This window comes from Geotrypetes seraphini, chromosome 2 (genome assembly GCF_902459505.1).
Source record: "Geotrypetes seraphini chromosome 2, aGeoSer1.1, whole genome shotgun sequence".
NCBI classification, from domain to species: Eukaryota; Metazoa; Chordata; class Amphibia; order Gymnophiona; family Dermophiidae; genus Geotrypetes; species Geotrypetes seraphini.
In genome coordinates, this window is record NC_047085.1 from 129,712,965 (window position 1) to 129,740,217 (window position 27,253).

The window sequence follows — 27,253 nt, forward strand, 5'->3', positions numbered from 1 at the left end:
GGAAGTAATTAAAGGTATTTTGATAACCCAGATCTTGAATGGCTTCCTCTCCGGAAAACACTGAAATGGTAACCAGGCCTGCATACCAGAGCACTTAGATGGAACTCATTGTTCATATTAGATGTGAAAGGCACATGAGCATGCATGAGTCAAGGCACACAGATGTTAAGCAGAGTCCCATTACACAGCACATCTCTCTGCTGGCAAGAAAAGAGGGTTTTGTTTATGGCATTCTTCATTTGTTACAGACAACTGCAGTCATAGAAATCAAGTGGGCCTTACACATTATGTAGTGTCTTAATTGTAGCCATAAATAATATCATGTTTTCAAGCACAATATATTTGTCTTGTTTACATATACAGAAAAATATACATTGTGGATATCTATATGGAATAAAAACAGCTCTTCTTAGCTTTATATTTGTTGGAAAAAATATAGATAGTGAAAAAATAATAACAACTTGAATAGTATATAAAATATACATCTTAAGCTAAATTATAGAGCTGAATCATACTAATGCAGCAGTTTTGCATATTTCCAGAATCATGAAGAGCAGAAAGGAGTGGCAAATTTGGCATATTTTATAATAGGATTGCTCAGATGTGCATGACCAGAAATCATTTGACTGTGGAATTATGACTTCCTTTTAATGCAGTTTAATGCTGTTATGTCAGGATGTTATGCAGTATATTCAACTGAAATGCTATAAATGTAGTTATGCAGTCATATTGAAGCAAAACTGATGAAAATATTGAGGCTGATATTCAAAGTGTCTAGCTTCTGGCTCACATTGGCCTAATTTTATGTTCCTAGTTTCACTAAGTTCTTAAATTTGAAAGCCTAAAAACTGGGTGACAACAGGGGAAGATTTAAGGAAGGGAAAAATAAGACCTTAGTACTCAAGTTTGTCATGCAGCTTAGCACGGCTTTTGTGCACAATTTTATGCATGTCCTACATTAAAATATGCTTGTGCACCAGCTAACTGTGCACTTATTTAAATCCTATGCTAATAAAGATAGGCAAATGCACAGATGTGTGCAGAAAACACAAAGGTTGAATATTTTCTAAAATTGGGGTGTATGAGGTAAGGGGGAGTATAAGGTAGAGGCATACCAAAGAAGGAGCACTGGGGCAGTCTATCTTGGATGCTGACATTTAGGGGATGCAGGTTTTGCACCTTTTCTTCCTCCCTCCCGTTATCATCACTGTTGCTGCTGCTTCTCTAATCCAGCAGTAGTAACAGCAAACAAGTTACATTCACTATGGGGTTGCAGTGTGCATAGATACAGCTGCTGGTCCCGCCCCTCTGACATCATCTTTCTGTCCCAGGACAAAGCTGGAAATCACATCTATGCCCAGAGCTGCCCTTGATGGGTTTAGCGTGTTGTACTACTGCTTTGGCTGGACTAGAGAAGCAATAGCAGCAGCAGTGGCAGAGATGTTGGGGGGTGGGGGGGGACAGAAAGAAAAAGGAGATTATCGATAGGGTGAGAGAGGGCAGATGGTGGTTGGAAGAGAGAGGAAAGAGGGCAAATGCAAAAGTGTGTGTGGGGAGAGAGAGAGGGCAGATGCTGTATGAAAGTACAGAGAGGGGGCATATACTGGATGGAAGATAGAAGGCAGAGGAAGAGAGGGTGGAGACAGATGCTTGCTGGAAATGAGTGAGAAAGGACAGAAGCTAGATGAAAAAGGGGGAGAGAGAGAGGGTTTGACCATGATGCTGGATAGAAAGGGAAGAGAGAGCAGACACTAAATGGAAGGAGACTGGTGGGGGGAGAGAGGGCAGATAATGGATAGGGGGAGAGAGACAGCAGCTGTTGATTGTAAGGGGGAGAGAGTAGGCAGAGAGGAGGAATAGATGCTGGATGGAAGGGATAGATGAAGAGAGGATAGAAGCTGAGTGGAAGGTGAGAGAGAAAGCTGATGCTGGATGGAAAGGGAGAGAGAAGGAGGATAGAAAGAGAAGGTGAATGCCAGATGGAAGAGGATAGGGGGTTGACCGAGATGCTAGATGGAAGTTGAGTGGAGAGAGAGATCAGATCATACACTGAATTGAAAGGTAGAAAAAAGAGAGATGGCAGAATATGGATAGAAGGGAGAAAGAAAGAGGGCAGATGCTAGATGGAAGAGAGAGAGAGAGAGAAAGCAAATACTGTATAGAAGGGGGAAAGAAACAGGGTGGATTCTTAGATGGAGGGGGAAGAAAGAGGGCAGATCCCAAATGGCAGAGAGGGAGAAAGAGGACAGAGTTAGAGACTGGGGAATATGAAGTGGAATAGGGAGAGCCAGCATGAGGGAAATAGATGGAAAACTGTAGGTAGACACAGTAAATAGAGGAAAATTGAAGACTTGATAGAAAAGCAGAAAAATAAATTGAAGAAAGCCAAAAGGAAAGGGAGAGAAAAAAATGACAAATGGACAAGAAATCCTGGCAAGAGAGATAAGAGAAAATGAGGTATCAGAATCCAGAGACTGTGGCTGACATAATTAGAAAATGTAAATGTGCAGACACTGGTAGAAAAGGTAATTTTATTTTTAGTTTCGGATAAAGTAATATGGTAGTTGTGTTAATAAACAATAAAATGAAAATAAGACTAATTGGATTAATTTTAATACATGTTTGACTAACTCTAGGAGGCCAAAACTTCTTTCCTCAGGACAGGATACTATAACAGTAAACTTTCTGCCATAGTTGTAAACTTAACTGTTACAGTCTAGACCTTTAAAATACAGCTGCACCTTGCCCCAGAAAACACTTACAGCTCCACAGAGCTCCCCATTCCCTTTTGTCACAACCCGTGGGCTCCTGACCACTGCAGCGAGCCGGGTTCATCGTGTCTGTACCTGCTCTCTGCGTGTTCCCTCCAACCAGGGAATCCTTCAGGCCTTCTTAGGCAGATGCCTAAGGTAAAAACAATAGGGTCAATGTCCTTGGGAAAATCAGGCAAGGGAAACAGAAAGCCACACCACTTCAAGCATGTCCAGAAAACAATAAAGACGTATTTCATTTTTATACTTCTGATTACTTTGTCCAGGTATTTATAGTGAATAGCAGTAGAGTCGGTGCAACGGATGGCCACCAGGATGGTCTCGGGGCTCAAGGATCTATCGTACGAGGAAAAGCTGAAAAATTTGTGGCTGTACTCACTCGAGGAACGTAGGGAGAGAGGAGACATGATCGAGACGTTTAAGTATATTACCGGCCGTATCAAGATGGAAGAAGAGATTATCTTTCTCAAAGGACCCTCAGCCACAAGAGGGCATCCGCTCAAACTCAGGGGCGGGAAATTTCATGGCGACACCAGTAAATATTTCTTCACCGAGAGAGTGGTTGATCCTTGGAACAAGCTCCCGGTGCAGGTGATCGAGGCAAACAGCGTGCAAGAATTTAAGAGCAAATGGGATGCCCAGTGGGATCCCTTAGAGGGTTAAGCCAAGGGAACCTGTCACCAGGAGTGGGATCCCTAGGATAGTAGACTTGGGGGTGGGTCAGTAGAGTGGGCAGACCTGATGGGCTATGGCCCTTATCTGCCGTCATCTTCTATGTTTCTATGTTACTTTCAATACAAGTTGTGGAAAAAAAACAACATAAAGCTTCAGGCCAACCTGGCCACTCTGGCTTTACACATACCAGCTTAGCTCTAATTTCCAAAATACCAAATCAAACAAACACTTTAGGCTGGACTCTAGTCTTTTATATCACAGTCCTCTTCACCAGCCTTCTGGGTGTTAGGATAACCACAGCAGAATTCCCTCAACAGGAAAAAGGTAGAAGGTAGAAACAAAAATAACACTCCTCTAATCAAAGCAAAATACAGTTTTACAAAACAAGACAAAAAAAACTGCTAATGTTGTAGCTCTGCTACGAAGTGCCTTTAGATAAGGAACTTCTTTCAAAAAGGAGCTCCACTGTGCTTGCCGTTCTGTCAGAATCTTATCTGCCCCTAATTAGTCTCCAGCTGGACTGAGAGAAAAGACAAACCTCCCTGGTTTGCAATGTTATGCAGTCTAATGTCCCGGTTCAAGTATTGCAGTGCTTTAGAGATTAGCTTTGCTAAGCTCACAGAGTTTGGCATACAAGCTCTGTTCCACTCAAAACTATTAAGCAGAAAAAAAACACTGGTAAGAAACAAAACATAGCCAAATATTCCCCACCTTTGCTCAGTTGAGGTCCATTGCCTCCAAACCCTCGCTAGGCAGACTTGAAACTCCAATGTCCATGGGTTCACAACTTTGTAACTGTCTCTCAGCTTCAATCTCCAGCACATCAGACATATCCACCATGTCACAATCGGGGCTCAGTTCCCCAGGCTCTAGTTGAGGAGGAGGGTACTCCCTCTTGAGCTCCCACTGAAGCCTCCTCGGCTCCTCCTCCCCTCTATGTCTCAGCTGCTGTGCTTTAACCTCCTTCAGTTCGCCCCTCCCTGCTCTCAAGAGGGGGAAGGGAGACAAATCTCTCTGCAGCTGAGCCTGCCGTTTTGACCACTTCCTGTTCTGAGTCTGGCCCTTTGGGAGTTGTAGTTTCTTAACCCTTGGGTTCCTTTGAGCCCTAATAGCTCCTTGACAGTTACTGTCTGGTTCATCAGGGTTAGACCAAGGGAAGTCAGCGCTTTCAAAATCCTCGGCAGAGCCAACCTGGTCAGCTCTCCTGCATTGGAGTTTACTAATCTTCTTCTCTAATCCTGTGCCAAAGCTAGGAAGAGAGCTAGATTTGTCACACTTTCTAGGACTTACTTGTGAAGTGCAGTGCATCTGTTACTATTCCAAGGTGGCAGAGCTCCTCCGCTGGGACATCACCAAGATGCTCTGCGCTGCTCCTGACTCTCATAGGAACTCTTTGAGCGTCAGGAGCAGCGCAGAGCATTCAGTGTTCTGGCCTGTGCTAAAAACCACTTTTGCTGTTTTGTAAAAGGGAGGTAAGAGAGAGTAAGGTAAGTAGTTCTCCAACTTGGATACTGTATCCTCTATTTAATGCAATCTTCCACTTACAGTTTTGTCCAGCTTGGTTAATGCTTGCCAAATAGACATCAGAGTGATTTGTCTGCATTTTTGGTAGCACTCCGTCATTTGATGTTCGACCAGGCACTGCTTACTTTTGGAATATATCTGTAGCTGTAGCCAACTCTGGTACCTCAGCTAAACAAGCCTACTTTGCTGGTAGGCGCCGGTTAAAGCTTGTTAAAGCTCATAATTGAAGCCAATTTACTAATTAAGTTAGGCGCCTAACTTAAGGCACTTCTTAAAGAATTTTCCCCTTAGTTTAATGGCCAGGCCTGCTTGAAAGAAAACAGCCTTTCGGTTCAGAACATTTTCTCTCTTTTTTCAACCTAGGGCTCCTGTTACTAAAGTGTGCTACGCGTTTTAGCGCACACTAAATGCTAACGCGCCCATTATAAGTCTATGGACGCGTTAACGTTTAGTGCACACTAAAACGGCTAATGCACCTTTGTAAAGTGAAGGATCCCTAGCTAGCTGACATACCTGGGTCACGGTGTATATGAAAAACTCCATCTTAGATCAGTGGGTAGTAAAACTAAAAACAGCAACCTGTGACTCCATTTTATTGCTCTGAGAAATCACGTATACATACAGGCCTGTTCTATGTATCTGTCTTAGTGCCTGGCACGGCTAGGAGGCAACAGGATGCTGCTGTATAGATTATAGGATGGATTTATGGTTTTGTTTTTCTCTCTGCTGTTACCTTTTGGTCAGAGCTGATTAGAACTGGTTTGAACTGGTTAGGACACTATATAACTTTTGTGTCCGAGATCCTCAGGGTCTTCTGTTTATGCAGCCAGTTCTGCCCAGAAGTCCAGCATATATGCTTGTTTAATAAAAGCCTTTTTACATCTCTTCAGTCTCTGGCTCAAGTCTCTGCACTACTAACGGAGGGCCTTATCCTAAAAGGTACCTTCATTTGGCGCAGCCGAACAGGGACTTGATCTACAGACTTGAGCCTGTTTGGCACGATCGTCTCCCTCGGAGGATTTCAAACCTTGCCTCCTACGAGACCCGTAATAGCCGGCATTAACCTGGTGGTTGACCAGGAACGGTTTCTCGTCGAAGACAACGGATTGCACCTCGAGAAGGAACGAATCGGTGGAGATTTCTGGCTCCTGGTTTTGTTGTGCCGGTACCGGACCTGTCTTGGTAAGTGAGAAGTTGATTCCTTCTCTATCCTGTCTCTATCTCTTCTGTCTAGTAACTTCTTAATCAGTTGTGAAGCACAGAGAGGTATATAGGATTCTGGTTTCTGGAAATTGGAACTTTTGTTGGGTGCATATATAGATTGTATAATATGGGTCAGAACACCATCGAGCCCCTTCAGATCATGCTTAAATATTTTACAACTGCCTTTTCTGGCGATTATGGCGACCCTAAGATTTTTTATTGTTTTCTTCATCCTTATTTTTATTGTTGTCAAAGGCTTAGTATTTGGAATATAATCAACTTTTTGTCATACTTGTCAAATTAAAAAAAAACAAAAGCTCTGGGGACACCTGACAAGACACAGAGAACAAGAAATTGGTGATGTTGAGAAATTACCCGGGGAGATGGAAATAGCATTTAGGTTGGAAACCTGGGAAAGGTTGGTAAAGCAAGCCAGCATGATTGTTTTGCCGAAAGTTGCAGACAGGATAGTGTAAGTTGCTTAACAGGGTAAAATGCATGTGGATCAAGACAGAATTAAGAATGTGAGTTCGCACTGATGAACGAGAATAAGGACTGTGATTTTAGATATATGTTGCGTGCAGTGGATTTGTTACAGACAGTGAGTAATTTAAAGAAAGTTGAGCCAGATAGTTTACGTGTTCTCGCAGTTGTCAAAGTGTGTCTGCTGGTAATAAAAAAAGAAAAAAAAAAAGCAACCGTTTGTCAGACATGTGGGGTTTGTGTTGGGCACATCCCTGCCTTTGTATTCCAGTGTTGGGGGATTTAAAGTACAAGACTAACAATGATAGAGGTTAAGTATCCATATTTTTCTGAAAATTGAAATATTTGCTAAACATGGGCTTGATAATTCAAGTTCAAGTTTCAAGTTTTATTATTATTTGATGAATCGCCTATACAAACATTCTAAGCGCTGAACAAAAAAAAAAACAAAAACATTTTAGAGGACAAACAATTTTAAGACACAAGTACAAAGTTAAATAACAAAGTTTTTAAGAGTTTTATAAAAGAGATAAGATCTTTTTCTTTTCTGATGTACAGTAGCAGTGCATTCCACGTTTGTGGCGCTGTAACAGAAAACATGTCATTTCTTCTTGTACCCACAATTTTTAAGGAAGGGACAGTTAATAAGTCTTGTGATGATGATCGTAGAGAACGAGGGGCATAATAAGGAATGATCATTCTAGACATGAATTGAGGCTCATTGAAAGCTAGAACTTTAAAAACCAAGAATAATATCTTAAAAGTAATTCGGTGGCTAATAGGTAGCCAATGGGACTTAATTAATAGCGGTGTAATGTGGTCAACTTTTTTTTTTTTTTTTCCTTTATGAATGAGTTTTATTGATAACGGATGGATTGAGATTACTTCTTTTGTGCTAACAGTCTCCCTTGCTTTCCCGTATTGTGTCTTTATCCTGGTGTTCTTTATGAATTCTTTCTTCCCATGCATGTTTGTATAAAGTGTTATTATCAATCAGATTCTAAATACAATTGGAAACAGAAATACCTTTCAAATAAACTTGGTAGCTCAAACTCCAGAGGAAGGGGGTAGTTATTATGTAAGGACAGTGCAGAGTAAAGTAGCTACATCTAGTCTGCAGCAGTGCCCACTCCTCAGAGTGTAGCGGGACCCAGGTGGCAGACAAGGGTTCCAGGTCTGCCTGCAGGGAACATGGCTAAGTGACCTCAGGGGTGGTGTCACGTTAAAATGTCTCTTCTTTTCCTTCGCAGTCATACATACAGAGCTGTTCTGGACCTGTTACAATGAGCCTTTTTCTACCCAGAGAAGGAGGACAATGTTCTGCTTTCAGTAACCTTGAAATGACCTTGCACTTAACATTTAACATGTTTCTTTTTTTCCCCTTTGAATTGACATTGCCATACTTCAGAATACCTCTATATTTAACATTGTACACTGTACCTAGTAAGTTTTGCTTATTTTTCAAGATTGAAGCTCACCCTAGCAGTTGCGTCCCTGTCTGCCTTATGAATGTAATTGGCAGGGCACCAAGCCAGAGTGATCACATTCTTACGTTTTCTCTTTCGGATGTTCCAGTAACCATTAATAGATGCCTTTTATGATTATGTGATTATTATGCCATGTGTTATATCGCACTTTACTTTGCCACTGTGTGCACACAATTATGATTCGTGCTATGATGGACGTTTGTTTTTGTATAACTGTGCATTTCTCTGCAGATCTAAGTTCAGCTCTGAATCCTTGCCAGCTGGAAGAAAAGTTCCACGCCTTTTCTGTTTTCTATGTTTGTTTATGCCCTGTAATCTTTGTGTTGTCTATCTGTTTGGTTTGTGGGGTGCCCCAAGGAAACCAACTATACCATTGGCCATTTTTGGAGATTTTTCTCTCCCTTTTTGCATTTTTGTTTTTTTTCCTATCTAAATTGCCTTTCTAGCTGTTCACGCCCACGCTGCCCTCTGGCGCCAGCGCTCCTTCCTCACCTCCTCTGGATCCCCTATCCAACACCACCAGCTCATCCTGGACCTTTTGGATGCTATCTTGTTACCCTCCAAAGTTTCTATCATGCACTGCTGGGCCCACCGTCGCCTCCGTGATTTCATCAGCCGCGGTAATGCCTTGGCTGACCGCTCGGCTCGCCAGGCGGCCCTCCAAAGTCCGCCCACACCCCCTCTTCTGTTATCCCTTTCCTCCCCTCAACCTTTCCTTCATTCCCTTTCCCCCCAGTACACTGACCCCGAGCGCAAGTGGGCCACGCAGCAATCTGGCCATTGCACCCTCCCATCCGGATGGATTACTATACCTTCCTCCCACACATCCACCCCCCTCCTGTACGTCCCTCAACTCCTGGCCCTCACTGTTGTCCAACGTGCACACGATTTTTCTCATGCCGGTAACCCAGCCCTCCGCACCCTTCTCCGACAGAATTTCTATATCCCGAATCTCTCTCAACTCATCTCCCATGTTCTGCTCCGCTGTGTCATTTGCCTCCGACACAACCCCTCTTCTGTCAGACCCCCCGTTCCTGGCCACCAGCCTATCGGTTCACATCCCATGCAAGTCCTCTCTACAGATTTTACCCACTTGCCCCCCTCCCACACTGGGTGGCCAGAGGCCTACCCAGTGTGCACAGAGAAAAGTAGGGAAATAGTAAAGGTTTTACTCCATGACATCATCCCTCGCTATGGCCTGCCCCTAGTGATTGGCAGCGATAATGGCCCCGCCTGTCTCTCGGGCTCTGCAAATCACCTGGAAATTACATGCGGCCTATCACCCCCAGAGCTCTGGCCAAGTTGAACGCATCAATAGAACTATTAAAACCCTCCTCGGCAAAGCGGCAGAAGAAAGCCGCCTGCCATGGCCCAAACTGATTCCTTCTGTTCTATTTCGCATCCGCTGTACCCCAGGTAAATGCAATCGGTTGTCCCCATTTGAGCTCATGTATGGCCGACCCCCGCCAATAGTCAGTCTAGACCCTGAGTCTCTTGAACAGATAGGGAACACTATCACAGACGCAGAGATAAAGCAGCTAGGAAAGACCATTATGAAATTACAGAACTGGGTCATTTCTAGAGCCCCGTTACCAATTACAACCCCTGTTCACCTCTACAAACCTGGGGATCAAGTGTGGCTAAAAGTATGGAAGAAAGAACCGCTGAAACCCCTTTGGACAGGGCCTTTCACTGTCTTACTTGCTTCCCCCACAGCTGTCAAATTGTCCCGCTACGAGTCTTGGATTCACTACAGCCGTGTGAAGCCCGCTGCTGAGTATATTTGTGAAAAAGGGCCTACTGACCTTCAACTGAAAATCACGCGGCTGCCCCACACTCTGGAAGAGTAATCACGCACGTCTGATCCGGAGATCTGACAAGATATTTAATATGAACTCTGTTGTATATTTACTGCTTGTGATTTACGTCTTGCCAACATTGTCCATGTCCCCTACCCCTCCCACGCCTGGGTGTGCCCCTTGTGTGGCACTAGTGGACAATGGGGGCAAAACGGAAAATGTTATTAGATTTCAAACTAATTATGAGTGTAAGGGTCAACTAGTGACCCCTGTATGTATATATAACAAGGTTGAATATTCTATATGTAATAATGGAGATTCACAGATCTGTTTCGACCCCAAAGCAACTAATAGGGATACTTGGATAGAGGTCAGGTCAGTCTGGGGTCAGGGCCCCCTGATTCAACAAACCCTGGTCACTAATCCCTATGTCCCGGCCTCAGTCCTCTTTGATGCTTGTTATGCCATGGACCAAAACCCCACCTTCCTTGGACGTTGTGGTGCCCTAGCATGGAGGAGGGAATATATGCACAATGATAAATACATGTGCCTGGCGGGACAGAAGCCGTCCCACTGTGAAGGGTCTTCCGAACACTACTACTGTAACTACTGGAAATGTGTATCCTGGGCTACTTGGGGTATGACCCGACTGCCTACCACCCGAGCCATATTATTCAAAGGGGTGACTACCTCTGACTGTGGCCTCCAGAACTGTAATCCACTTAATTTCACTATCCTACAGCCGTTTAAATGGAACCTCGATGATAGCCTCCGGAAAGCTCGCTATCTTGTGGGCCTACAGATATACGGTAAGGGCACAGACCCTGGTACTGTCTTGCACATCAAACTCATTGAGAGACATCGGATCCCTGAACAACACAGCATTGTGTTTCCTGACTTTTATGAACATATGAAACTTGACCAACAAGACTTTGTGCCCTCTGCCACCACTCGCAACCTTTTCATACAGTTCGCTGAAACCATAGGAGCCACCTTAAATCTGACAAACTGTTATGTCTGCGGGGGCACCCAGCTGGCCTCTGAAAAACTTCATTCTGGCAAAACACTGCATACAGCGTCTCGGACCATCCTTTACCACTCGTGTTGGACACCTGCAGTGCCAATCCTTATGGACTAAAAATAGCACCTCTCAGCCCGGATGGACTTATTGGACCGGAGATCCTAAGTTAAAAATACCCAGACGATGGAATACTACTGGCAATGCTACCACATTAAATGTCTACCTCAACCTGCCTGCTTCTGCCCCTTGGGCTGCACCGGAAGGATACTACTGGATCTGTGGGAAAATGGCATACCCCACTCTACCCTCAAATTGGACTGGCACTTGTTTTCTGGGCACTATCAAATCAGCCTTCTTCCTCCTCCCGTTATCCGAAGGAGAACATCTGGCTGTCCCAGTATTCGATCAACGGGCCCGTTCTGAAAGAAGCCTGGAGATTGGTAAATGGGGAGACACTTGGCCCCCGGAGCGCATCATTGCTGTCTACGGTCCTGCTACTTGGGCTGATGATGATATGTTTGGACTCAACTCACTGACTGATTGGGCCTCCAAACCAGGACTCTTTAAAGCCCTCACCATAATTTTCCTGGTATTCTCTGTCATATTTTGTGTTCTTCCTTGCCTGTTACCATGTTTATTAAAAACCCTTAACCATACTATTAGGACTACGATTGACAAAAGTACCACCGCCCTAGTCCTGGCCCTTTCCTCCTATCACCCAGTCCCCACCTCTGATACAGATGGCCCTGACCTCCCATAACCCAGCTAGTCAGCTAGCCTACAGAAGAAAAGTTGGGAATGAAGGATCCCTAGCTAGCTGACATACCTGGGTCACGGTGTATATGAAAAACTCCATCTTAGATCAGTGGGTAGTAAAACTAAAAACAGCAACCTGTGACTCCATTTTATTGCTCTGAGAAATCACGTATACATACAGGCCTGTTCTATGTATCTGTCTTAGTGCCTGGCACGGCTAGGAGGCAACAGGATGCTGCTGTATAGATTATAGGATGGATTTATGGTTTTGTTTTTCTCTCTGCTGTTACCTTTTGGTCAGAGCTGATTAGAACTGGTTTGAACTGGTTAGGACACTATATAACTTTTGTGTCCGAGATCCTCAGGGTCTTCTGTTTATGCAGCCAGTTCTGCCCAGAAGTCCAGCATATATGCTTGTTTAATAAAAGCCTTTTTACATCTCTTCAGTCTCTGGCTCAAGTCTCTGCACTACTAACGGAGGGCCTTATCCTAAAAGGTACCTTCATAAAGGAGGGGGCATTTTGTTCATAATTATATTTTTACTGCAAAGGAGATGCTCTGTTTAAATATTGTTGCTGTTCTCTGCTGGCTGCCTTGTTTTCTTTTAGATTGCGTCTTTATCTATCTTTATATCTGGTGGGTGGTAGGTAGGCTGTGCAGAACAGCAGAAGGTATAACATATTGGTAGAAAATATTAGTGAAGATTTTAGTGTCGATTCCAATTAGAACCTGAAATTGAACCATGAATTATCATCACTTGTCAAGGAGATACCAGCATTTGAAAATGAGAGTGAAAAGATACTTTAATATACTTTTATTAAATTGGAAGAGATCTAACTTTCTTATTCTTATTAAGGCAGTAGCTTAATTTCCTTATTATCCTGTTCAGGGGTGTCCAATGTCGGTCCTCGAGGGCCGCAGTCCAGTCGGGTTTTCAGGATTTCCCCAATGAATATGCATGAGATCTATGTGCATGCACTGCTTTCAATGCATATTCATTGAGGAAATCCTGAAAACCCGACTGGACTGCGGCCCTCGAGGACCGACATTGGACACCCCTGTGTTAGACCATTTCAGACTCATGGACAGTGGCTTCTACAAAAGAATTGCTAAATGCAGAGCCTTTTATAAAATACAGTGCATGTAGGTCTGTGAGAAATATATGCATGTTTTCCTAAATGTGAAGAGGGAACAAGCGTTTTGGAAAAGTTCGCATTCAAAGATGAGCAGCAACAGCATTAGGCAACTTCTCTGTGCAGGTGCTGGCACACGTATGACTACTGTGTTTAAGAAAGCTACATGGATCTATACAATGGCATAATGACTTCCGCCTTGCATACGAAGGGGTTTCGTCAGTCGTAAGGCGGAAGTCATTATGCCATTGTATAGATCCATGGTGAGGCCCCACCTGGAATACTGTGTGCAATTCTGGAGGCCGCATTATCGCAAGGATGTGCTGAGACTGGAGTCGGTGCAAAGAATGGCCACCCGGATGGTCTCGGGACTCAAGGATCTACCGTACGAAAAACGGCTTGACAAATTACAGCTATACTCGCTCGAGGAGCGCAGAGAGAGGGGGGACATGATCGAGACGTTCAAGTATCTTACGGGCCGCATCGAGGCGGAGGAAGATATCTTCTTTTTCAAGGGTCCCACGACAACAAGAGGTCATCCGTTGAAAATCAGGGGCGGGAAACTACGAGGTGACACCAGGAAATTCTTTTTCACTGAAAGAGTGGTTGATCGCTGGAATAGTCTTCCACTACAGGTGATTGAGGCCAGCAGCGTGCCTGATTTTAAGGCCAAATGGGATCGGCACATGGGATCTCTTCACAGGGCAAAGGTAGGGGAGGGACATTAAGGTGGGCAGACTAGATGGGCCGTGGGCCCTTATCTGCCGTCTATTTCTATGTTTCTATGTTCTATGTTTCTATGAGTAAGCATAGCCAGTTAAGAAGCCAGGCTTCTGAAGTCAAAAGTTTTCTTTTTTAGGGTCATGTAAAATACCAGAGGGTTATTCCCTCAGTTTTTCCTCTAAGCCTACTTTCCATTACAAATTACTAGCTTACAGCTGGCATAAGCATTTGCACCTAAATACCAAAGATATGTGTATTACTTATAGTATTTCTTTATTACTGCTTGGGCATACACCATGTTACCTGCTCTGGAAAGTAGTGCAGGTACCCATTAGAGAATGACATGAGGAAAAAATTTGTCCCCGTCACCGCGACCACCATCCCTGTCATCGCCCCGTCCCCGCAACCACTGTCCCCACCCCGTCCCAGTGACTACTATCCCCGCAGCATCCATACAAGTCTCAGTACTGCAATATTTAGCTTATTCCTTCCTTATAAATCAAAGTTCTGGCTGCTGAACTAGAGAAAGAAATGTTCAGCTGGCAGGGCTTTGTTTATAAATTTTAATCAACACAACTAATTTACTACTTTATCCTAAAGCAAAAAAAAAAAAAAAAAAAGAAAAGAAATAGAAAATTTTTTTTCTACCTGTGTTGTCTGGTTTTTGCTTTCCTCATCTTCTCATTCAATTCCTTCCATCCACTGTCTGTCTTCTCTCAGTGTCTTCCATTTACTCTATTACTGTGCCTCTCCCTTCACCCCCCCCCTAATTGGTCTGGCACCCATCTTCTTTCCTCCGCTCCCCCCATAATCTGGCATCTCTGTCTTCTTCTCTTCCAGCATCTTCTCCCCACTCTCTGTTCCCCATATCCCTTCAGCATCTTCTCCCCACTCCCTGTTCTCCATTTCCTTTCAGCGTCTGTTCCTCTCCATCCCCCTTCAGTGTCTGTTCCTTTCCTTTCCACCACCACCCTTCCCTCTCACTACCTCACCGCCCTTCAGCATCCCTCGCGCGGTCCGACTGTCTCCCTCCCTCCCTCCCCCTTACCTTCACAGCGCATTTTAAGTTTACAGAGCAACTTGCTCAAGCTGCCGGAGTCTGCCTGCAGTCGCGTACGTCTGTGGACGGAAGCTTCTCTGATGCACTGATCGAACAGTTCAAGATTCTGGGAAGGAAGTTGAAGATGAGGACTCAGAAGATAGTGTTTTCAGAGATCCTACCAGTACCAAGGGCAGACATGAAGAGGCAGACGGAACTACAATCAATAAATGCATGGATGAGGAGATGGTGTGAGGAAGAGGAGTTCCACTTCATGAGAAACTGGACGTTTTAGGGCAAGAACAAGGTCTTCAGGAGAGATAGACTACACCTGAGCAAGGCGGGAACCAGACTTCTAGCAAACAACATCAGGAGAGGAATAGAGCAGGCTTTAAACTAAGAAAAAGGGGAAAGCCGACAGTCGACCAGGTGTCGACGATTTGGAAGAAGGTATCCAGAGAAGATACTGATAAAACTTTATAAAAAGCCTTCTGAAAATCTAGATATACTACATAAACCAGCTCACCTTTATCCACATGTTTATTCACACCTTCAAAGAAGTCAAGCAAATTGGTGAGGCAAGATCTCTCTAGGCTGAACCAATGTTGACTGTCTCATTAAATCATGTGAAAACAAAAAAATCTCCCAAGCCCCAAGAAGGAAACTGAGATCAGGGGGAGAGACTGCCTGTAGTGCCGATGAAAAACCACTTCACCTGATCTCAGTTTCCTTCTTGGGGCTTGGGAGATTTTTTTGTTTTCAGTCTATTCCAGCTCCCATTTTTCGGGTTTTGATAGTATTCAGTTCATTAAATCATGTGCCATGATTTGAAGTTTGTTTTCTGTGATTTGTGAATCAGTTTTATTTTATCAAATGTCAAACATGTGGCTCTTTTGATTTTCTATGTTATTATTGTAATCCACTAGGAAATGTGGACTAAGTAGAATATAAATGTTTTAAATAAGTAACACATTTTTTAACTAGATTTTGGATCTTAATACTCTTCAATTCAGAAAATACAAGTGAGTTACAGAAATCTTTTCAAAAAGTCTCAAAGGGAAAGTGTATGGGGAAGGCAGAACTGATGAAAAATCAAAGATAAAACAGACTGGAATATTTTGACTCTTAGGGGCCCTTTTACTAAGGGGTGTTAATCCCTAACATGCATTTACTAGGGAATTCTATAAATGGTGCTTAAAATTAGGTGCTAATTCTGCATCCAACTTTCAGTGTGAAAATATGTTCTCATGCTTGCAATACACTGAAATAGGACTGAAATGGCAGATCGGCACAGAAATACACTTACACCCAATTATAAGAGAGCACTTAAGTGTATCCACATACAACTGTTGCAGTATGCAACACATCCGGCTGACTCACGAGATCAGCACGTGGCTCAGGCCCAGCCATGCCATAAACCTCCCCCGCGGTCAGCGATGCACGCCCAGACTCCGCCACCACCCTCCCCCCGACAGAACCACCGGACCTCACCCCCCTTGCGGGCCCTCCCACCGGACCGCGCGATTTCCAACGGTCCCCCTCCAGCCCCCAGCGCGATGGATTCCCGGGCAATCTTGCGAGAACGCCTCGGGGCAGGGAACGCTCTCGGGTCGGCGCGGTACTCACCGGCTCTTCTTCTTCATCAAAGGAGCTCCCTGCCGTGAAGGAGAGCTCGGCCGCACCGCCACCGGAACCCGAACCCGACTCCATGCCGCCAAAGCCGCCTCGGAGGACCAGAAACGCCCTTAGTCCTCCGAGGCTCGACTTATAAACCCTCCCCCCTCCCGACGCCCTCCGCGGCCACGACTACCAATGACAGGTCTTCCCAGCGGCGGGTAGACCTGCCGACCAATCCCCTGCCTCCTATTCCCACCTACGGTCCCGCGTCTCCGACGGGCTACCACGCGGGCCTCCCAGCTCCGCATTAGGTACGCCCGTCGAGACGAGCTCTCAGGCTGCCTATTATAAGAGAGCACTTAAGTGTATCCACATACAACTGTAAAGAGAGCATCCCCATGGAAGGGGAATGGGTAGGTCAGGGTCATTCTATATTATTGCGCACAATTTTAGAATGCTACAGATGCATGCCTAACTTTCGCACTAGAATTTACACCTGGTTTCAGTTGGTATTAAGTCCTCACACCCAAATTTGGCAACAGATTTTGGCACCCAACACTAAGCTATAAAGAGTTCTCATCCTTTAGTGCTCTTTATAGAATAGTCCTGGATGCCTTTTACTGAATCCAGCCCTTGAAAAAAGGCTTGCCACAAAATGTGTTAAACGTAATTTACAGTTATTTGCCAGTTTGAGAGGGGGTATGTCATTGGTGGGGAATATGTGTGAAAGTGCTACTCAGCTAGCATGTTTGCATTAGCATATGCTAAGTGGATAATGCTTCTGCCTTAATTTTTTGGCAAGTCCCATGCGCTAATGGAAAAATTAGCATGGAACCTACAAAAATAATTTTTAAGCTCTAAATACTCATATGTTAAGCTCAGATTTTAACGTATTTTATTAAAAGGGGCTCTTGATGAGTTTAGAAAGCTTAGAACGTTGTTCAGACCCTTCTTTTAGTGTGTAGATAGATAGATATAAAAATAATTTTAACTAAAAGTTTAATGCTACTGCTGTAGGTCCTGGCTTAAATTTACGATATTAGATTTAACATACACATTGCCTATACAATGATACAAAATTCTTGAGACTTTTCTTATGTATTGCAGGTTGCCTCAGGTGAATGCAATGAAGACACTGAAGTTTATAACATCACTCTCTGTACTGGGGATGAACTGACTTTAATGGGGCAGGCAGAAATTCTATATGCAAAAACATCCAAGGAAAAGTCACGACTCAACACCATTTTTAAGAAGATTGGGAAACTGAATTCCATCAGCAAATTGGGCAGAGGCAAAATGCCTTGCCTTATCTGTATGAACCATAGAACAAATGAAAGCATTAGCCTTCCTTTCCAGTGTAAAGGAAGATTCAGCACCCGCAGTCCATTGGAAATTCAGATGCAAGAAGGGGAACACACAATTCGCAACATAGTGGAGAAAACAAGGTTGCCCGTTAATGTCATTGTACCCAGTCCTCCACCAAGGAACTCCTATGACCTTCATGTAATTCGTGAGGGACATCGCTACAAGCTTGTCAACATTCAGACCAAGACTGTTGTGGTTTGTTGCGTGCTACGTGCAAATAAAATTATCCCAATGCATTTTCCATTGCATTTGTCTGTTCCAAAGTTTAGCCTTCCAGAAAGCGTAGTGAAAGGGGAGATATGGCAAGAAACGCTGGCCCAGCAGTGGTATAGCATCTGCCAAGAGCAGTTTGACATAGATGAATATTCCCGGGCTGTAAGAGATGTCAAAATAGACTGGAATGAGGAATCAAAGAGCCCCAAGAAAGGTCGATGCAGTGGGCATAGCCATATGCCAAGCTCCCTTAGCTATGCTCGGGATGAGCTCACACAATCATTTCACAGACTCTCAGTTTGTGTTTATGGAAATAACTTACATGGAAACAGTGAAGTTAATCTGCATGGGTGTAGAGACCTGTGCAGTGACTGGGCCATGTTTCCTCGTGATTTACCTCAGTACCAGGACTCCTGTGACAGCGGCAGTGACTATCTTTTTCCTGAAATGACGGAAGAACCAACGTGTCCCCCAGTCAAGACTGAACTTCCTTATGAAGAGCTATGGTTGGATCAAGGGTCAGGAAAGCCTAGCTGTCAACCTCTGACTCGCTCACAGAGTGAGAAGAGCAAATCTGATCGTTACAAAAGCTCTCTAAGGTCCAAGTCTAGCACTTCACCACTTCCTGCTCCTGGAGCTCTTACAGCTGCAAAGTCAACAGATAGCTCCCTACCTCCACCTCCAGTGCCTCCAAAATCTGACGCTGTAAGTGTTTTGCCTTTTTATTTTGGGGGTGACAAAATGGTTAGCTTTAAATGACAGTTTTGTAAACAATGTCACTGGCATCTACTTAGCTCTTAGAACATCTTCTGCTTGTAGCAATCAAATTCACTTGAACAAAATTAATAAACAGCATCGCTGGATAGATTTCAAGATGACAAGAGGTGATCCTAGTTTAAGCCTTTAACAGTTGTCTTAAAATGGAATGCACACAAACCTCCAGGTTCTATATAACAGTGCCAATATTTGGGCACCAATCCAAGATGTGCGCCCAACTAAATTAGCTAATGAGCCAGTTAGTGGCAAAAATTTGGTACTAATTGTCACCAGTTTGGATTGATGCTTACATCTTGCTAGGCACTATTCTATAACAACGTTCACCCAAATCCCATAGCATGCAACCCAAAAGGGGGCATGGCCATGGGAGGATCATGAGTGGGTGTTCCTAAAATTTGTACATAGTGTTTATACCAGGGATGCATGCCCAACTTGGGTACTGGGAATTATACCTGGTTTCAGCAGGCTTAAGTCCTGTTGCCAAAATCAACACAACACTATTCTGTAATGGGTACTTGGTTTTAAGCACATTTGTGCATATTTTCAAAAGTATGTCCAAAGCACCAACCCTTTCCCAACCCCAGTAATGCTGTCAGTCAGTTTGGGCCAGATTCTGTATAGGATGCCTACATTGGGCGCTGCTAGGCACCCTAATCAAAGATTCCTAGAAATGCCTAACTTTGGAATCCACGCACAATTGCTTTTTTAAACTGGCATGATAACTGACCATGCCAGTTTTCAGCCAATCAAAAAAAAAATTTTTTTAATCAGTTAAGAATTTTTCATGGAACGCTTAGGATGTCTAACAATGCCTACCTGAAAATTAGTAGTATTTAGAGGCGGAGAATAGGCGTGGTTGATTTAGGCATCGCTAGGCATCCGGGTGAGTGCCGGTTAATTAGGCCAAGTAAAACCTGGCCTAACATACCAGCGCCTACCTCTAGGATGCCTGGCACTGCTAGGTGGGATTCTATAAGCTGTTGATTGACAACTGTGCTAAGCGGCACCTACAATGTAGACGTGATTAGGTGCCATTTGCAGAATCAGGCCCTTTGTACACAGTTATGCGCCCAATTTTATGGAAGCAATTCAATAAAGATGGCTAAAATCTAGATGCCCATAATCTAGGAGCTAAGCTAATATTCTATAACAGGAAATATGAGTGCCTAATGCATTATAGCAGTGGTCACCAACCCTGTCCTGGAGGACCACCATCCAGTCAGATTTTCAGGATAGTCCTAATGAATATGAATATGATCATTGGTGCAATAAATATATATGTTAAACAGTATTGGGGATAAGGCCGATCCCTGTGGTACCCCACATGACAACTGAAAAGTTCTCAAGACCCCTTTTTTTCCTTTAACTGCAAAAGTCCTATGTTGTAAATACGATCTGAACCATTTTAACACTGTACTGTAGTAGATAACTCAATGTCCTGTAATCTACTAGGTCAAATGCAGCTGTCAGGTCAAGTGAAATTGCCAAGGCTAGATGTCCATTATCTAGAATTTCTAACGTTTCACTAAGAAAGCAAGTCATAAGTGTTTCCGTACTATGACCTTTAGGGAAATCTGCTTGTCTCGGATAGAGTACTTTAGTATTCTCAATAAACTCTTGAAGCTGCCCTAAAATTACATGTTCTATGATTTTACTTGATAAACAAAGGTTAGACACTGGTCTGTAATTTTTAAGGTCTAAAGGATCTGCTTTTTCTGACTTCAATATAAGAGTTATATATGAATGTTTCCAAACCTCAGGAAACATTCCACTCTCCAAACTTTGGTTAATCATTAATAATAATGGTATTAGACAGTGATGATCCATCTTAATCCAAGTGATCGGGATTGGATCATGTAGAGTGCAAACATTTTTCGCTCCATAAGACGCACTTTTTGCCCCAAAAAATGTGGGTTGAAATAAGGGTGCATCTTATGGAGCGAATACAAGTTTACCTTCCCCCCGGGTACCTTTTTAAAATTCTGATTGCAGTGGTCCAGCTTGGTCTTGGAAGGAGCTTTCCGCACTCCTGCCCCTCCCTCACTGGACAGCTGCTTCTCTTTCTGCAGAGCGGCGCAAGCAGGAGCACGAGCTTTTCACGCTCATGCCTGGTCCCATGCCGCTCACTGAATGGCTGCCGTCAAATCACGAGAACTGATGGCAGCCATTCAGTGAGCAGCATGGGACTAGGTACGAGCACGAAAAGCTCGTGTTCCTGCTTTATGCGCCACTCTGCAGAAAGAGAAGCAGCTGTCCAGCGAGGGAGGGGAAGGAGAGCGGAAAGCTCCTGCCAAGACTGCGTTGGACCACTGCCACCGGAATTTATAAAAGGTACCCGGGGGCGGCTGCAGACTGACGCAAAGCAGATAGTCGAATGGAAGCTGAGCTCGAGTTGATTTTGGACCTGGAGGATATGCCGTGGCAGGGGATTATAGATTTCCGGGAGGAGGGGTCAGAGGTGGAGACCCCCACTATCTTTATCAGCATGGAGGAGGAGAGTGGTTTTGTCAGAGCCTGGCCGAGATAAAACCATCTCAGCAAAGATATCTGTGCAGCTAGCATTGCCCACCGTGTTCTTAGATAAGAAGAGTCCTGAGGCTGAGCAAGGGCAACGTATAGGAGAAGGCAAGCAGTGTCCCGGCTTCCCCAGATAAGGAGTCAAAACCCACCAAAGAAGCAGTCTATGGTGCTACTACCACATTAGATGACAGAAAGTTACCAGTGAGTTCAGTACAACTTCTTGGGCATGTATTTTGTTAAATATAAATGTGTGAATTTTTTGTGGGGGGAGGGGTGAACTAGGGCTCTCTTTCAAGTAAGTTGTATGATGGGTGGTACTAGTGAAGTTCAGTGTTTTGTCAACTGCCTAGAAATGTTTTAATAGGCAAGTATAAATAGAAATGAAAGGTAGGGGGTTGTGTGTAAAAAATTGTTAGTCGGCTGGGACTAACCAGAGGGGGGCAGGGTACAGAGCCTAGCAGGGAGGGGGGACAGGATGCAGAGCCTGGCAAGGAGTGTGGGGTTGGGTGCAGAGCCTGGCAGGGAGAATTTGGTTCAGAATGATTTTTTTCTTGTTTTCCTCCTCTAAATCTAGGGTGCGTCTTATGGTCAGGTGTGTCGTATGGAGCGAAAAATACAGTATTTTAGATATCTGAATTAATGAGCAACTATGAAAGGATTCTAGTTTGACTTGGACAGATTTATCTATTTCCTTCTCTGAATTTACTTGATTATCTGTTTTGTGAAGGTTCATAGAGTGTCTCAGGACACTAATTTTGTTTTTGAAAAATTTGCCTAATGAGTCTGGTGAAGAAGTTAAATTCTGATATTTTGTATTATAATTCTCTGTTAGTGAATGAAAGATTGCAAACAATTGTTTACTATTATTGTCACTATTTTTTATTTGTTTATTATAGAACTCTTTTCTTGTTAATTTTAATTGTTTATTATAAAAATTCCTTTCTTGTCTCAATCTATATCTCTATTCTGCTGTTTTATGTTTTTTTTTCCACATTCTATCTACGTCTTAATTGTTTTTTTATATTCTCTGAGCTTTCCATTATACCATTTACAGTGGTGATACCTGGGTAATTTATATTCAGTGACTGGCGCATGATGGTCCATTGCTTCTTGGATAATGGTATTCCAAGTTTGAGCCTGAAGTTCCAGAGAGAATAATGGAAAATTCTGAGTGAAATATGTACCAATTGGTGGAAGGTTCTTTGGATCAATTTTTTTATAAGTTTCTGGAGAAAATTATTTCTTTCTCCTCCTTCAAATGTTTCATCATATTTTTAATGTATAAATCATAAGTGATGAGTTTATGATCTGTCCATGACAAATCCAGATACTCAGATCTCTGAAGGCTAATATTGTCTGTAATTCTGGATAAAATTAAATTCAAAATATGCCGAGCATTATGTGTTGGACTATCACTTCATTGATTGAACTCGTAATCTTGAAGAAATTGCTTGAAAAAGGAAGCCCGTCCATTATTGGTAGAATCAAAGTGTATGTTAAAATCACCACTGTGAGATATATCTTACTCCATACTTCGTTTGGTAAATTAGGAGGAGGGCAATAAAAAAGTGTCAAGTATATAGGTGTTCTAAAATTTAGTTTCATTAGTAGGACCTCTTTGTACAATAGCATAGCATAGTGATCAGTATCTCTAATAAAGGTAGAGATTCATCAAAGATTACCGCCAAACCACCTCCCCTTCGTGAGTCCCTTGATTTGGTAAAGAAGTTATATCCATCCGGTATAAAATTAATCAAATAACTCTTTTCTGTCCTCAACCATGTTTCAGTAAGGCATGATAATTTAAGCCCTTTAACCCTAATGGTATCCCTAATAAACGTGGTTTTGCCCTTCAAAGCTCTACAATTGAGTAGACCCCAGTGTGAGGAATTGCGTGATGGTATCTCCATTTGACTTGTGGCGGTAACAATATGGATCAAATTTGATGGGTTAGATCTTCTCCTATTCTTCATTTTTATAGGCCTGTTGCCTGTCATAACCGGAATTGCCTGCCCTGTTTGACTCTCCATGAAAATTATCCTCGTTATAATTTTATCCGGAGCGCCCGTAAAGAGATCTGCTCCCTGCATTTTATATTCAAAGTTTCCTTACTCTCCCGCTGGCGATTTGAAATCAGCTGTGAACTCACTTTATATTCAAAGTTTCCTTAAATCCACCAGCCAAGTGGCAGATGAAGGAATAGAATACACCACATCGAGCGCACATCCTCTATCCAATTCTCTGGTTACTCAGTCAAAGAAATTGATCAGATTTGTCTGACAAGACCTACCTCTAGTGAATCCATGTTGCCTCCAGTCCTGTAATCCACAGGATTCCAGAAACTTGACCATTCTCTGTTTTAAAAGCGTTTCCATTAATTTGCTTACCACAAGACAGATCATGTTAGACTTACTGCACGTTGTCTTTCTTTGGCAAGATGAAGTATATCGAGGATCTCCCAGAGCCTAAGACTGTAACATCAGAAACACTTTCCCTGTTTGTAAGCACTTAGTCCAGTATGACCCCATCCCGTATGGGTTCCATTACCAACTGCTGGAACAGTTCTCCTTGTAGAGAATCCAGGATCTCCCTACTTCTAGAAGACCCCGCAATAGGGATACCCCAATCAACATCCAGCATGTTAAAATCACCTATGATCAAGACTTCCCCTTTTTTAGATGTATTCTGAATGTCTGAAGCACTGATAAATTCTGATTTAGATGTATTCTGAATGTATTCTGAATGTATTCTAATTTAGATGTATTCTGAATGGCGGAAGCACTGATAAAAGAAAACATCGATGAACATTTTGAAAAAAACGAACTTCTGATATCCAGCCAACATGGTTTCTGCAGGGGAAGATCGTGCCTGACTAACTTATTGCACTTCTTCGAGGGAATTAACAAACAGATGGACAGAGGAGACCCCATAGACATCATATACCTAGATTTCCAGAAAGCCTTTGACAAGGTGCCTCATGAACGTCTACTCCGGAAACTGAAGAACCATGGGGTGGACGGAGACGTGCATAGATGGATCAGAAACTGGTTAGAGGGAAGGAAACAGAGGGTAGGAGTGAAGGGCCATTACTCGGACTGGAGGAAGGTCACGAGTGGTGTTCCGCAGGGCTCGGTGCTCGGGCCGCTGCTTTTTAATATATTCATAAATGATCTAGAAACAGGAACGAAGTGTGAGATAATAAAATTTGCGGACGACACCAAACTATTTAATGCAGCTCGGACGAAGGAGGAATGCGAAGAATTGCAAAGGGACTTGGACAAACTAGGGGATTGGGCTGAGAGATGGCAGATGAAGTTCAGTGTTGAGAAGTGCAAAGTATTGCATGTGGGAAACAGAAACCCGAGGCACAATTATACGATGGGAGGGATGTTATTGACTGAGAGTACCCAGGAAAGGGACTTGGGGGTAATGGTGGACATGACAATGAAGCCGACGGCACAGTGTGCAGCGGCTGCTAAGAGAGCGAATAGAATGCTAGGTATACTAATCAAGAAGGGTATTACAACCAGAACGAAAGAAGTTATCCTGCCGCTGTACCGGGCAATGGTGCGTCCGCAACTTGAGTACTGCGTCCAGTATTGGTCGCCGTACCTTAAGAAGGATATGGCGTTACTCGAGAGAGTTCAGAGGAGAGCGACACGACTGATTAAGGGGATGGAAAACCTTTCATACGCTGAGAGATTGGAGAACCTGGGTCTCTTTTCCCTGGAGAAGAGGAGACTTAGAGGGGATATGATAGAGACTTACAAGATTATGAAAGGCATAGAGAGAGTAGAGAGGGACAGATTCTTCAAACTTTCAGAAAATAAAAAAACAAGAGGGCATTCGGAAAAGTTGAAAGGGGACAGATTCAAAACGAATGCTAGGAAGTTCTTCTTTACCCAACGTGTGGTCGACACCTGGAACGCGCTTCCAGAGGACGTTATAGGGCAGGGAACAGTATCAGGATTTAAGAAAGGATTGGACAATTTCCTGCTGGAAAAGGGGATAGAAGGGTATAGATAGAGGTTTACTACACAGGTCCTGGACCTGTTGGGCCGCCGCGTGAGCGGACTGCTGGGCGCGATGGACCTCAGGTCTGACCCAGCAGAGGCATTGCTTATGTTCTTATGTTCTTATGTTCTTATGTCTACTATTAAATTTCTGTCTACTAATTCCATCTGTGAAGGAGGCCTGTATATCACACCAATGTAAATATATTCACCATTCTCTCTTTCCAAATTGATCCACAGTGCCTCTTCCTTGCCCTGCAGATCCTGAAATTGTGTGGCTTTAATATGATCTTTAATATATAACGCTACTCCTCCTCTTTTTCTTTCTACCCTGTCTTTCCTGAACAAATTATAGCCCGGTATGACTACATCCCAGTCATGGTTCTCCGTGAACCATGTCTCCGTGATCGCCACTATATCTTCTTAGATCGCCACTATATTTACGTATTTCATTGACCTATCAAGTGTTCGTAAAATCCATAATCATTCTTGGTCACCTCCTCTTCTGAAGCATCTCAAAGTTTATTTATATAGGGCCCAATTTGCTAAGTTTGGGGGAGTTTTGCCCCAAAATCTAAAAATAAGGAAAATAAAGCCTCAGTAACTCAAGCTCAGAGTAAAAGCTCTTTCTGAGTACACTCTACCCTCCATATTCACAGGGTTTAGATTCACAGCTCTGTGCGAATAAGAAAAAATTACGAATAATTATTAGAGCCGCCTCCCAGATCTCTCCACATCTTACTTTTCAATCCTGGTTGTCTAGCGGTGAAGCGGGGCAGGAGCGATCTTCCTACGCTCCTTCCCCATGCAAAGCCACAATCAAAAATGGCTGCTGTGAGTTCCTGCTGCAGTCTCGCGAGACTGGGGGAACTCACAGCAGCCATTTATGGTCATGGCTCTGCTTGGGGCACCAGGATTGAAAAGTAAGGAGAGACTCACGAATAACTGAAGTCACAAGTGCTGAACCCGTAAATATGGAGGGAGGATTGTAGTTTGGTTACATTTTGGAGACCAGTTAGGCCTCACTATGACATTGTACACAATTCAAGTCATTTTTTAAGTCAACAAGTTTTTTTGTCGGCTTGCTTAATGAGGCATCCTGTTGCACTGATATTTGTGTTCAACAAGCTCATATATCATGTAAATTAACAATACCTTTCCAATAGCATATATGACAGAGGTGGGCACATGGAAATATGAGTATGTTGATTTGTACTCTGGTTTGTCCATTGAGCAGCAGGGTGTAATCAGGCAAAGAAGTGGATGAAAACTTCACATAGCACAGGGACATAACAGTGTTTCTAAAGCTCAGGACTATTGTAAAAGTTCTGAGCATGCATGTCCCTTCTCATGTACCGTGGCCTTCTCAGTCCTCTCACTTTTGTTTTGTTTTTTTTTATTTGAAGCTGTATGGCTTCAATGAAAAACACTTAGCAGAACAACTCCAAGTAGTAAACATCTATAATAATAAAATGCTAAGCGCGCATGCGCACTCTTACTGGCGTGTTCCCTGAGATCTGATCTGTCGGGCTGTGGCCGGTAGTAGTGCGCATGCGCACCAGACAAGCCTCCCTGCTCTTCACCTCACGCCGCTGCAGTGAGGGGAGCCGCCATGGCACCTTCAAAATTAAAAATAAACTTCGGGCAGAAATGGCCATACACTCGCAGCTTGGCTTCAGGCGGCTTCCGGGAGGAGGGCTTCCAGGCAAGGTGGCTGGCGGCGCCTGCAGGCCGCTATGGCTTGAGGCGGCTGGCAGCGGAGGGCAGACTCGAGAGGAGACTCTCCCACGGTGCGGCTGAGCACTGGCGGTTGACGATCCCCGTCTAATGCTCCCTCTCAGCTGCTCCCGCTGCCAAATAATGCGCTGTTCATACATGGAAGCTCGAAGTCATGAGCGAGCATGCGCATTGTTATCTGCCCGGCTTCGGCTAAATTCCGCCTGGCTTGGGCTAAATTCTAACTCCAATATTTTCAAAAATTTTCCCTGCACCTCTTCCAAGACTTGCTCAAACTTCAGGATTCACTCCTTTTTTTACGCTGCCCCCATAGACCCTACTATGCCATAGAAATTCAGAACATAGATCAGTCTCTCACCTATATAACATTGTGGCTCCTCAAAAATAAATTATCCCT

At 43.7% G+C, this 27,253-nt stretch overlaps 1 protein-coding gene across 1 annotated transcript in view; it reads left to right on the forward strand.

Annotated features, from left to right (window-relative positions):
- The window catches only part of GAREM1 (GRB2 associated regulator of MAPK1 subtype 1), a 253,781-nt gene that overhangs the window by 184,884 nt on the left and 41,644 nt on the right, over positions 1-27,253 (forward strand). Inside the window, exon 4 of the mRNA XM_033934645.1 lies at positions 17,339-18,514. Coding sequence (XP_033790536.1) covers positions 17,339-18,514 — 1,176 coding nt within the window. The remainder of the gene's footprint in view (positions 1-17,338; positions 18,515-27,253) is intronic.